The sequence below is a fragment of the Calidris pugnax genome, unplaced genomic scaffold (genome assembly GCF_001431845.1).
Source record: "Calidris pugnax isolate Ruff unplaced genomic scaffold, ASM143184v1 scaffold103, whole genome shotgun sequence".
NCBI lineage: Eukaryota > Metazoa > Chordata > Aves > Charadriiformes > Scolopacidae > Calidris > Calidris pugnax.
Window position 1 is genome coordinate 11,653,572 of NW_015090990.1, and position 13,927 is coordinate 11,667,498.

A 13,927-nucleotide genomic window follows, 5' to 3' on the forward strand; every position below is an offset into this window, starting at 1 on the left:
AGTGATTGGTCACTAAAGAAACATTGGTATGAAAGTGAAAATCTGCCAATTTCACATCATCAGTTCTGCAGGTCTTAAAATAGTAACATGCAAGTCCAATAAAAGAAAAAAAATTAACAACTAGGATAGCAATTGTAATATCTCAGGGAAAATGCAGAAATATAGATTCTAAATTCAACTGGTATTATCTAGACAATCAAAATGCCAAGGGCTTTGGAGATTGGAACAAGCAGCTTTAAATTCTCAGCGTATATTATTGTGAAATGAACGTGTCTTAAGAATTCAAATACATTTTGCCATACTATGGAAATAAACATCTTTCGTAGTACTACAGAGATGGGCACAATTAGCTGCAGAGCAAAGACTTTAAAGGTTTTTGCAAGTCATAGCTCTACTAGGATAATTTTGAATTTTTATTATATTGTTTCAGAAGTTAGTACTAACATTTTCAATAGAAAAACTTCTTTTTTAAAACTAGATTCTTATAAAATTCTATGAACTATACTTCATACGTAGATTTGGAGCCTGTGAAAGCAACAGTACTTGTAACTATGGAAGACAGAAACTTTATCTAAAACCGCAGTTTATTCATATTTACCCTTAAGAGATGGAAAAGTTTAATTGGGGAGAGTTTCATTTTTTATTCTCAAACTTTCAATACAGTGAATCTATCAAAGAGAAAGGTTGCCTCTTAGGAACTTCCATGATTTAATGAAAGTTATTAAACTTCACAGCTCAAAAAAAATTCATTATGCCATAATTAAGAAAACAGAGAATGCATATAAACTAATGCTCTTGGGAGCCATCTGCTTATAACAAATTGAAATGTTGTTTTGTACAAAAATCTTACTATTAGACGATACACAATTAGACTAAAAACCTAGTGCCAGTGTCTACAGACACTTCATATTTTAAAAACTTTAAAGACCACAGCAAGGAACTATTATTTCACCTTTTAACTCAAACACATGTAAATAAGGTAAAATTTTATGTAGAGGGCATATAAAGCCAGTAGTTCTCTGTGGCAAATATTACATGGGATCCACACACTAGTTTGTAAGAGGCTGTAAGATAAGGATTCTGAGCACTCAGACTCTGATCACCACCTTAACGCTATGAATTACTTCCTATTCTACAAAGGCACAAATTGTTAAGCAAATTTCCATTCCAAATCAACAGTCTATTATATGTTATTTTCCATAGGAAATTCACCCTAAGAAAAGATTTCAATTCAAAAAACCCCAAATTGTTTAATGCTGAAGGGAGAATCTAAGCAGCAAAGAGTCAGAAGACGGTATTCATTGCTTTTACCAATGGTCAGGTCAGAACCAGGCTGACATAAATTATCAGAATCATGTAGGAAATGCTATCTATATTGTAACCATTTGGTGGCTACCAAGACAAATTCATTCTATAAGGCCAACACACTGATATAATCAAGAAACAATGTATTCTCAAAATTAAAGGTATTAATTATGGTAATATCGTAAAGATGTTATCAAGATCATGAAAAACCGTATTTTAAAAGACACATTTGCAGTTCTTCCATTTATTTGTTGACATCACTTTTTTTTAAGCCAACAAAGATGACATTTATTGATAAGCTTATTATATTGTGAAGATGGCTAAAATAGTTACTGTGCCCTCTGTACTTTCATTTGGGGGTTAGAAATGAATAAGGTTTATTGACCAACTTTAAAATTTTTTGACTTACTATACCTGTCTGCAATACTGTCTCAGGATCAACTGATGGAAGAAAGTTCAAATCTATTGATCTTGAACAAAACAACAAAAACATCATTAATAATAATAAACAAGTAACAAACATTATTAATAATTTATATTACAGTAGCACTAAAAACTTCAACTAAGGCAGGAGGTACCTGAAGCTGTATGTTTCTTTCCTCATTCAGTGAAATCCTCGCTTTTTTAATCTCATATCAAAACAGAAGTGCAGCTGCATATAGTCAACAGCCAAATGAGCAGCTATCTACACACACACAGATGAATTTTGTAGTCTACATTACAAACTCTCAGAATTTCTTTACACGTTTCGAAATATTTACAGCATATCACACTTCCAATATCATTTGAATTTCCAATGAAATTTTATAATCCAGAAGCATTGATTCCAAAAAGCAAAAAATCACACACCTCTCTTTTTCTTGTTGACTTCCTTTACTACCTGAAGCTGTATGTTTCCTCATTCAGTGAAATCCTCGCTTTTTTAATCTCATATCAAAACAGAAGTGCAGCTGCATATAGTCAACAGCCAAATGAGCAGCTATCTACACACACACAGATGAATTTTGTAGTCTACATTACAAACTCTCAGAATTTCTTTACACGTTTCGAAATATTTACAGCATATCACACTTCCAATATCATTTGAATTTCCAATGAAATTTTATAATCCAGAAGCATTGATTCCAAAAAGCAAAAAATCACACACCTCTCTTTTTCTTGTTGACTTCCTTTATCACTTCCATTGTTAATTAGAGCAAGCTCATCCAGTAAGGATGTCGATTCTTTTGTGAACTTTTCAAATACCTAAAAGGCAAGTTTTAATTTAAGAATTGAAGTGGCAGTATTGAAGGCATGAGCGCAAATTTATCCACTAGTTCTGTAATAATATTTCAATCTCTACACAGTGTAATTATTTCCCAACATTCAGGTGGCAGGGTAGAAAGAGTAGAAAATACAGTTTTGTTCAAGGAACACTAAGGAGCACTAAGATTTCTTAGTGGGTAGTATATGTTGCACTGAATATAGTGAAGACAGATTGAATTAAATACTGAAAAACAGATTTCTGCAAAACCTGCAAGTTTACATGGACATATTTATTCTACATTTTCATTTAAGCCTTTAAGTAAATCTTAAGAATAATGCTAGGCATGTCACACAAGCATCTGACAGCCCACTTGACTAGATTAAAACTATCAACTTTGTGAAGACTCCAGCTTTTAATCACTGCTAATATGGGCTATATTGTAATAAATAACTAAGATAAAAGAAAGATATATTATATAGAAATATCCTTATCAGTTTCTTTCATTATATAAGATAATAAATAATAGATTGTAGCAGTCCTGTACAGTCAGACTGGAGATCCTAGATCGAGAAACACATTTTAAGAATACATTGCATGGGAAAGGAACACACTGTTTCTTTGAAGATTAAATATTTTTTTGAAAATTCAGTTTCAGTAACTGAAAAAAAATTCAGTAACAGAAAAACAATTATCTCTGAAGAACCAATTAAAAACACTCTGGAGTGCTATGTGCACCAACAGTTGCTTAAACAATTTGTATCTATTAATGAATTTGTTGTGTATTTGCTCCTAGACGTTGACTGCATCTCTGTATTTACTGGGGAAACTGCACTGGGAGAGGTTTCAGTGTAGGAGCCAAGGCCTAAGAGATAACCCTGGAAGATTGCAGAGTCCAAGTATTTCCTCCTTGTTTTCGATTTCTCCTATCAGCAGCCAAACGATTTCCCTTTGTAATGACTATACCATAAATTCAGGCTTTTCTTTCATGGCAGGGGATTGGAACAAGGTGATCTTTGAGGTCCCTTCCAATCCAAACCATTCTATGATTCTAGAGTGAGGGTCTACTAGAGAGCTTCATTAAGGAACTACTTGGTTCAACGCTAACTTTATCAACCCTTGAGCAAATCCAGTGTTAGTTATCATAAGACTATTCATGCATTTGAACTGCACTACTACACATATGACAGTTTCTACACACTTAGCGGTTTATACACAAATAAAAAAAATAATGGGACATTTTAAAAAAAAAGAGAAAGAAAACAAGAAAACTAACCAGCCTCTTATTCAACCAATCCATGTGATCATAGGTGAGAGTTCCTCCAAAATCTTCTGTTAGTTGGCATGGCTCTATATATCGAGTCAGCTTGTTGGCAGATACTAAAATAACCTGCAACAATAAAAGAAATTTTAGGTACACTTGTAAGTAATGCTTAAATTTTCCCTTAAGTACCTGAGAACTGTGATTCAGAGAAAGTGACCCTTTTACTGCATAATGTTTAAATAAAGTATGGCTGGTTGCAATTAACGTGGGCCTAAACCAGACAGGTAATTTTGCTGTGCAGCATGTATCTCACATATAAGCCTGTAAAAGCATCATCTGTACCACCTCGTCTATTTGCCATAGGAAAAAGAAATATGTTTCTTAGATATCTGTTTTCTAGGTGGTAGCTGATACTTCTTGATTAAGTCACATACCACACGATCTATTTTTAACGAAATATAGTAGCAGGATATCATATTGCAAAGCACTTAGTATTTTTATCACTCTCTTGCAATACTTCTAGTCCCAGAGGTGAGTTTATGCCATAAAAGTTAAATGCCTACATTTGCTGTCCAAACATGCTCAGTAAGAGTTGGATCAGCTGTACTCTTTCTAACTACTTCAGGAAATAAAGGAAAACACAGGTCTACTGCTAGTCAGAAGACTAAATTCTTCCCTTCATTTCTGTATTCTAGAGGCTCCTGGCTAAGCCTTATTCATATAAGCCTAAACCAAAATTTGGCAGCACAGGTTGCTTTGATGCACAATGTGCTAAGCCTGGAATAATTCCTATGGAAAAACAAAAGTCTCTAAATCTCTCTATGGAAGCAGACATATTGGCAATATATAACTAGAAAGAAAAAAAACACAAACAGACAATTTTGAGAAACCATAAAATCATGCAAATATTCTTGCAGGGGACAAGGATATGCAGAAAGAGGCAACTGGAAAGAACCTTTTACTGCTAGTCCAGCTCTGTGTTGTGCAGACACTGGAAGACAGAAAACCCACCCTAAACTTACAGCTTTTTTCCTTAAAATTACCTCAAGGGTTTTGTCTTCCACTGCTTCAGGATAGTTCAGACCTGTTTAGATCACTAAGCCAATTTAATACACCAAATCATTGATGAAAATATGGTGTTTCTGAGATGGGTCTTGAGACCAAAAGCCATTCAAGTCAACAACAATTGGTCTCCATAGTTGGCAGTTTTTCGAGGCCTGAATGTATAAAGCCCTGAGTAACGTGCTCTAAACTCATAGATGATCCTGCTTTGAGCAGGAAGTTGGAATAGAGACCTCCTGAGGTCCTTTCCAATTGGAATTATTCTGTGATTTTTCAATTCTTACAACTAAAGAATCCAGAGTAGTTCCAAACAAATGATATAGTATTTAATATGTAAAGGAATATCTCCCAGCAACATTCAGCAAACATAGGCTATTCTCCTGTGTTCTTAATGGGACGTAGCTACCATAAGTGGAATTAGCTTGTAGTTTAAGTAAAGCCAGTAACCAGCCCAAACGCCAGAGAATAGGTCCAAGAAAACAAAAAAAAAAAAAAAAAAAAAAGCCTTTCTTCTTCCTTTTTTAGGTACACATTTATATTTTAGGTCATTTTTACATTCTGTTTTCACCTCCGTGAGTTCATAAAAAAGGATAAAATTAATTTACCCATTCAGGACACTTTGGTATGGAAACTAATCTAAATAGGGCAGCTGGTTCACATCACTGAAATACCAGTTTTAAAAACAAAAAAAACAAACAACAAAACACCAAACCAAATGACCCAAAAAAAAATGGACAGATTGCACTGAGACCACTTACTTCTGATTTATTTTTTTTTAAACTGAGATCCCTTCAGGAAGTTCAGCAGGCAAGGGACATGCTTTACAAATTGTACCAGGGAAACATTTTAAAAAAAAAAAAAAAAAAAAAAAAGTTTTTTCCTGTGAAGCAAAGCCTGCAGGTAACAAATGTATTAGCTGTATGACAAAACAATCCTCTGACCAAAAAAAAAAATCACCCCACAAGGTTCTAGACCTAGATTAGTAGCAGTGCTATTGTAACAACCTCCATATGCTTTCAGTTAGTAACTGGTATTTCTAGGTGTCAAAACTACATTTTGCCCTCTGAAGCTTCTGAAATATTGTTTTAGTCAGCTACTATAGATTAACGGACCATAAGAACATAGACAAACAGCCAAAGAAAAAAAAAACATTGAAAAACTGTAGGTGTGATTTTGCACAGGGAGAAGACACTTCCCTTTTAGAGATATAAATTCTACTTTAACTTCAGCACCTATAGCATGCACACTTTTGCTGTCACAAATTGCTAAAACTTTTCAAAATCCAATCACAATAATTGTCTTTAACCTTTTGTGAAAATAAATGTCAAACTACCACATCCTGAAAAAAGTTTTCATTTATGAATGAGCATTCCACCTTTGCATTTGAATGTCATACTTCCACATATTGTCTATTGTGCTTCTCAAAGCTTTTAGTCACACAGGCTCTTCAAACTCCTCACTAGTTTAATACTTTATTAACAGCATACTTAAAATTATTTGTCATCCTTCCCTCTAAAATCATTACCAAACTGCACTAGACCACTAACTACAGAGAACACCTTGAGTTTCTCCTCCCTATGTGAAGAGAATGGTGATGTCTTTCTATTGGATAAGACAGAGGTACAAATGAAGACCACTTACAGTTATAAAAATAGAAATATCCCACTGTTTGCTTGCAACTGGACCAATTTCTTTTCCCTTTTTTCAGAGTTATTTTATTTTATTGACTCCAGGAAAAAAAAATTTTTCCTAATCCAAAGTATAAGCCCTTGGACAGCAGACTAGAACAGGATGTTAAAGTGAACAGCTTAAATTTCCTGAGGGAGAAACGAATAGACCTGAACAGATGGTTAAGAAAAAACCTATAAATAATTGAATCCTTAGATGCATAATAATATATATAATAATAATATATCTAAAAAAATAATAATCAAGAGGCAATGGCTTTAAGTTGGGAAAGGGCAGATTTAGATTGGATATTAGGAACAAGTTCTTTACTATGAGGGTGGTGGAGCACTGGAACAGGTTGCCCAGGGAGGTGGTTGAGGCCCCATCCCTGGAGATATTCAAGGGGAGGGTCAACAAGGCCCTGGGCAACCTGGTCTAGTTGGGGGTGTCCCTCCTGACTATGGGGAGGCTGAACTAGATGACCTTTGGCGGTCCCTTCTGGCCTGGACCATTCTATGATTCTATAGATCTTTGCTTCCCTTCCAACTTGATCCAGCCATTTCTGAAAACAGTGACAGCTAATAAGGTGACAGTGGTAGCAGATTTCAAATATGCCCTGTTTACTACTGACCAGAGTCCCCATCATCATTATCTGCATGCAGTTCTTTTTAAAACCTAGAAGAATTGTAGCAGCTCTTATCATTGCTCTACTCTAATCAGCAAACTTGCTTTCTACAATATTGGCCTCCTAAAACATTGTGAAAGCCTTAGCAGAAATAACTCAGAACAGTGCTTTGGCAGAAGTTTATTATTTTTGAAAAAAATCAAAACAACCTTTTAAATAACTGCCAAAAAAACCCAAAACCCCATGTACTGCAAAGTCTTAAGCTTCAACTGCAAAATTTCCTTATTTCTCAGGAGTGAGACTACATTTTTGTGGGTTTTTTTTTTTCTAGTAATATGATTTGGATCCATGCAACAGTGCCACTAACACTTATCTTTCAGAATAGCAAAGCTCCAAATACTGTTTGTACAAAGCTGACCTCTCTCTCTACATCGTTTGCTGATTTTTGCAATTATTTTGATTGATCATCTGCAACAAGAGAGAAGCAGATGTCAAGATCAGAGGGGAATTCTGGATATTCAACAGGACATGTAAATGTGCCCCCAAAATGTTAAAAACATTCATCTGAACTAACTTACTTCAGGGAAGAAATGAAAGAGCTCTTTAAGACAAATGTCAAGAGTCAAACCAGGAGCTACTGGCAGACAAGATGGTGTAAAATTTCAGTAACGAGACTTTTTTTTTCCTTTTTTTAAAGTGTGTAGTATCACAGCAGCCATACTGCTGAATCTAAAAAGGAGCAGTTACTTTCCAAAAGAACACAACACACATCCCCTAAGAATACAAAATTTAAACAAGTGAAGTCTAAGCATATGATCTCCTAAGAGAAGTAGATATCTGCATTAATATTCATAGCTTGGTATCCATGAGTAATGTGTCCCAGTTCTGAGATAAATGACGAAGATTATCCAAACAAATTGGATGGTACTATTCTACATCTATTATCAGAGCAAAAGCTTTATACTGGGAAATAGGTACAGAAGCATAATAAGGGGAATAAATCCTATTTTTGATCTCAGGAATAAAAAGGTGCTAAAAAACAGATTTAGTTTAAAGGAATAATTGGCATCATCTCTTAGAAAAAGTATTGATTACTAACTGACAATTACACAACACTGTAAACCTAAAAATACATCAAATTTCACAGAAAAAAGCCAATCCGGACACAATCATTTATGAAGATAAGAGAATGAATTGCATACACATATCAATGTTATTTATAATTTGTTAGTTTGGATTTGGTTTTGTTTTGGGCTTTTTTATTTTTATGGGGTTTGTTTGTTTTCTTGTTGTTTTGGGTTTTTCGTGGGTTTTTCTCCTTAGCTTTTTTTATGCTCCAAGCAATGTCATATCCAACATCCAGAAAGTCTGACCAAGTTCGCAATTCTTTGCAAGATTTCTTACCAGGTGCTCAAATATGGCACCTGGCAGCAAATATGGGAAGTTTATGTGGGCTGAAAGTGCATTACTAACACGTGCCACAGTTTCTCACTTATTTTAAGTAAACCTCATGACCATGTGAGTACCAAGTGATGTTAGTCATAAAACTAGATGCAACTTTAGAAAAAGACTCTAAGACTAATAGAATATATATTATAGACAGTACTACCTGTTTGATGTTATGCAAAAGTGACAGAAATGCAACTAATGACAAGAATGCTTATGCACAGAATAATAATGTTAAAATTATGTTACAATTTGTTGTAACAATTACAATGTAACTGACTATAAACGTAGCTACTCTAAGAGTATATTATGATATTTACTCAATATGAAGAAAACATCACTGCCTCATTTACTAATTTTAATAAGCCAGCATCAAAACATTTAATACTTTTATAATTTGTTTACCGGAAAATAAGAATCTGTTATTCCTAAAATACTCATTCGAACAGGCCTTAAGTAGGGGGGGGTTTGTTCATTTCCCAAAAATTCTGCCAAGAAACACTGCGAAGCCCAGACAGCTCTTCCCCTCTCACAGCCTGGGTGATAGGTATAAAATGCTGACTCTTGATAAAATCCTTTGGGCTCAGTATTAAAGCTGTTTTCTCAGTGGATTGATTCTTGATGATTTGTTATGCTAGTGGCTTACATGTCCAAACAGCTTTGGAAAAATACAAGGAAAACTTCAACGGACAAGGCAGAGATTTTGCAAGAATAAGTCTGCACTTCAGCCTCTGCAGAAATCCAAATCGAAGAACGTCTATGTTTATTTTTCACACTACACTGAAGGCAGCTTTTGTATAAAAAACAGCAACTTTTTTTTTCTTTTTAAAATTAAGTGTGAATCACAATTGTTTTGTAAAGCACAGTCAGATTCATCTTTACCATTTGCTTTTTTGAAAGTTAGCTGTGCTTATTCTCCAGCATATTCAGCTGCTGGAAAAATTCAAATACAGCCTCAACTGTTTTCCTGGTGATTTTTCAAGAACATCTATGACACTTTTAACAGACAAAATATAGCTGCCCATATATCTGGTCTGACAGTGATTCATTGCCACGGAGCTGTAGAGACTTCCTCTTCCGAGGAGAAGAATCCCATTGTTTGATGATAAATATTATTTCAGTCCTTTTTTTTGAAAACACTATTTGATTAAACACCAAGTAGGATAGAGAGTTATTTGTTAATATGGGACACTAATCTGTACAATGATGATTTGATTTAACATTATACTGAGAAACACAAATTAAATATTTATCTGGCTAGCACCACACAGAAATCTGGCATACTAGAAACCCAAGAGCAGCTATCAGAACCTAGATATGTACTAGACAAAACTGTCAACTCCGCTCCCAGTAACTGTCTCCCTCACTTTCCAGCACTCACAGTTTTGCCCACTCACTCACCTTCCCCTCCAGGGCTCATGATAATAATTAGCACGCTATCTTTTTCCATCCTGGAGAAGAGGCTAATAGGCACACACACTCTTGTATTTTCCAACACACCCTTCTTTAGAACTGAATTTAGAACGTGACGTAAATGCAGGCTTACGTACTCCAGCTCCACAGGGAAAATTCCCTGATTTGGCCCAGGTTTTTTTAAAAGAAAGGACCTACTGCCTCCAGTAAAAAAGATATATACAGCAACAAAGATATATACAGATGAAAGGAGAGATGCATTTAAATCAGCATCATTTTGATACAAAAAATGGAACTCCTATATGTATTTTTGGGCAAGTCCATAAAAGCTACGTGCTTTGGTGCCTCAGTATTAAATCGCTGAGAAGACCCGATACAAAAATTAAAGATATCCTACAAAGCATTATTCATTCTTCTTTCTGTGGAGCAATACTCTGCTTATTAGCATTATTCTTAAAAGGTAAATTGAGAATGATTGTGCCATAATTAATTTCCACATAGAATACTTAGAGCTAAGATACAGAGACATGTAGTAACAATAACTAATTTCAAAAGACAAGAATAGTGTAAAACCCCCTTGTAGTAACACAGTAGAAGTTCTGGACCACAGTGTGTTTTAATGGCATGAAAAAAAAGCAAAGCATATATAAAAGAGTTTGGGCTAGGGATTTTACCTTTTGGAACATTAAGGATTGCTATAACCATGTAACAGGTATTTAATCACTTTCAGAATAAAGACTGTTAGTCTAAAGAAGATAATTATCTACTCAGGTATGTACCCTGATTTAGGTAGACAGAGAAGAGTTACTTTACTTGAATGATAGGAAAAATTGTCACATTGGATTTACCGTTTCCAGTTATCTTCTTAAACAGTTCCTACACTTATAAACAAACAACAAGATCTTACTAGATATTTTTCAGCTATACAATGTGGAAAAAGCAAGCCAGTTAGACAATATTTCTTTCAGAGAAATTCTTATATGCAAGTATATGGACGATAAACAGGTTGATATGTAGGATATTTTCACAGAAAAAAAGTGGGGTTTAGGTTTCTGTGCTCCTCTGTATATTGATGACGTGACATTAGAGACTTGAGATTTTCCAGACCGGATTCTGCCAATACATCATCATAAGAAATTTCTGACGCTATTACTAGAGACTTACAGTTGTTAGCTGGTACAGTGCAAGCATGAAGCATTTTTTACCTAAATCAGAGATTATTTTTCTTCCCAGTCCCTTAAATGAATGGCATATGCAAAAAAAAAAAAATTCTCACCAGTCTGTATGCAATTTTGCACTGTGTACAAACTTGTACATTTCTTCCACTTTTATGGTACACATTCTCCTCCAGTTATCCTAGTTATCTCCATATGAAAAGCTCACAATCAAATACAACGCACTACAGCTACTAAGAATAATTTTTTTCACATCACTATGTGGAACATATTAATAAAAAAGTAAAAAACCACCACCTCCCAGAACCTCAAAACACAGTTGCAAATTGTTATGGTCAAACCCTATTCTTCATTCATCTAAAAATATTAATAGTATTAAGTATTACAGTGTAATATACACAACATTTCAGCTGAAAGACACTCCTGGAGCAATTATTAAGACAACTCTCCTATTATGAAGCACAGGAGACCAGAAAAAAAAAATTGCTTTAGTGAACACATGAACTGGTTGCTAATAAGCATTATAGGGACAAATAAAGGGACAGAGTAAAGCTCTGCTGGAGGATGAATTGGAACTGACCTGAGGCAGGTCCAAGACCAACCCTAATAATAAACAGAATAAGGATATACGCTTTTACTCAGCTGAATCAGCCCACCTCTTTGTATTTATCCACCCAGTAGCCGTTTGATCTCAATTCCCACATTTACTTTCAGTGCTTTGCAACTCATAATCACCACATCTCACTCTGAAGCAGAGGACCTCTGCCTTTGAACAGAAAGGCAAGCATTGTGATTAAAGGCTTCATGCAGCAATATTAAGGTATTAAAAGATCAGGTAGCAACAAATAGGAGGTAGATGCGATGCCCCATTAGAAATCACCGTTACACAGCATTCACTTCAAACAAAATTACATTACGCTCAAGTGAATAAACATTTCATACCTTCATTTCAATTTTTATATCATATTCACTTCATTGGTGCAAAAGCAACCTTGAATTTTCCAAATAGTTATCCAAATCTAACCCATGATCCAAAACACAAGTTGGGTGTTGCTTTGTTTTTTTACTGCCGGTAGTATACAATTGTGCAGCTGTGGATTTATGTATGAGTTAAGAGGCTTCCACAGCCTTATCAGTGCTCTGCACCCACATCAGGAACACAGCAAAGACCTCCTACTGTCTCTAATGCAAATATTATTTGGAGCACAGAGAAGGTGGGTCATTTTTACTGAGCCAGTTTTCCTAATCACAACCAAGTAACAGATAACCAAAAGTTAATGAATGGTGAAGAGTAAAGGCTTCCCAATGGCAATACTCATTACCTGGGAAAGCAAAAGATTTTTCCTACTGTTCCCTCAACTTTCTGTCTTTTAATGAACAACAACATTTAAAAATATGAGTTATTGCACAGAAAACAAAACAAACCCAAAACCATGCAAGATATACGCAAAAGCCATGAGCCAGGGTGGTATCACACAGCCTCTTCAGAAACATCTATAGCAACTCTACACCATTATCCAACCACAGTCAGATGACAATTGCCCCAAAGCTGATGGGGCAGCCCCTCACGCTTGAAGCAGTAGCACCCTCTTTCAGTGCTTTTAAGTTAGGTGGAAGGGAAACTCAAAAGCAAACAGCTATCAACCAAGATAAGAATTCAGCAATTACCTGTTGTTATATCCTCTACTCATACAAACTTCTGATCTGCCCATTCATCAAAACAAGATAGAAGGAGGGATTATGGAACAAATCTGAAGTTTTCATCCTGCCTAGGAAGCAGCTGCTGTATTTAAATGCTATTACTATTTTTCTTGTAAAATGATACATCATTTCCTTATAATTGACACCTGATAGATACCTACATGAAATGCATCTGTAATACTTTATTTTCCTCTTCCTAAAACTTCAGAACAATTAAGAGAAGCTTAGATAAAAATTTAAGGTCAGGGAGAAATGTTTATGATTCAGTAATGAAAAAAGTAGCTTAGAAACAGAAACCAAAATAGTTGCGCAACTCCAGTGGTCTACGCCAACAATGCTTACATCATCGACACAAAATGTGCTTCAGAAAATTATTAAGCTTACTAAATTTCATTACAGAATTATCATTTAATGACTATTAGCAAATCCTTAAAGTCACACCTTAAAATACTTTTATTATCGTAGCCATGTAAAATTACCCCTGCTTTGTGAACATATTTTCTGTGGGCTTTCTGCTAATTTGTCTAGAAATAGATTCTAGCTGAGTTATATTAAAGAAAAATGCAAGAAGAATCTTCTAGAAGATTAATTTCTAAACTGGCAATACCATGATGTATACAGTAACAACTACTGTATAAAGTTATTTTATAATACAACTTCAAAATCTTACTGAACTTGTCCAAGGACCGTATTTACAGGTGTGCAGATGGGAAAAGAAAGCCTAAATCAGACAGTAGGGACTGCTAAATAAGGGGGTTCACCTTTCTTACTGCCACTCTCTGGACTTTGGTGCTTACCCAATGTCCTTAAAGTACCTGTGTGAAACTGAATATTGCAAACAGAAGCTGCTTTCTAAACACAAGCTCTAATATCTTCCTTTTGAGTACAGATGGTTGGTTCAGTCTCTTCTTCAATTTTCATCTTGGATGTGCTCCAAACAATAGGCTAGTTTATAAAAGGTAGACACCACCACACTCATGTTTTTGATTAAAGAAGCTATGACTGAGCTGCTACGTGCTGAATTT

General features: G+C 35.0%; 1 protein-coding gene across 3 annotated transcripts in view; it reads right to left on the bottom strand.

Annotated features, from left to right (window-relative positions):
* Nucleotides 1-13,927, bottom strand: part of SESTD1 (SEC14 and spectrin domain containing 1) — a 53,630-nt gene that overhangs the window by 16,835 nt on the left and 22,868 nt on the right. For all 3 annotated transcript variants that reach the window (XM_014954622.1, XM_014954619.1, XM_014954621.1), the window contains 3 exons: nt 3,825-3,938; nt 2,453-2,550; nt 1,720-1,775 (listed from right to left, as the gene is read on the bottom strand). In XM_014954622.1, coding sequence (XP_014810108.1) covers nt 1,720-1,775; nt 2,453-2,550; nt 3,825-3,938 — 268 coding nt within the window. The remainder of the gene's footprint in view (nt 1-1,719; nt 1,776-2,452; nt 2,551-3,824; nt 3,939-13,927) is intronic.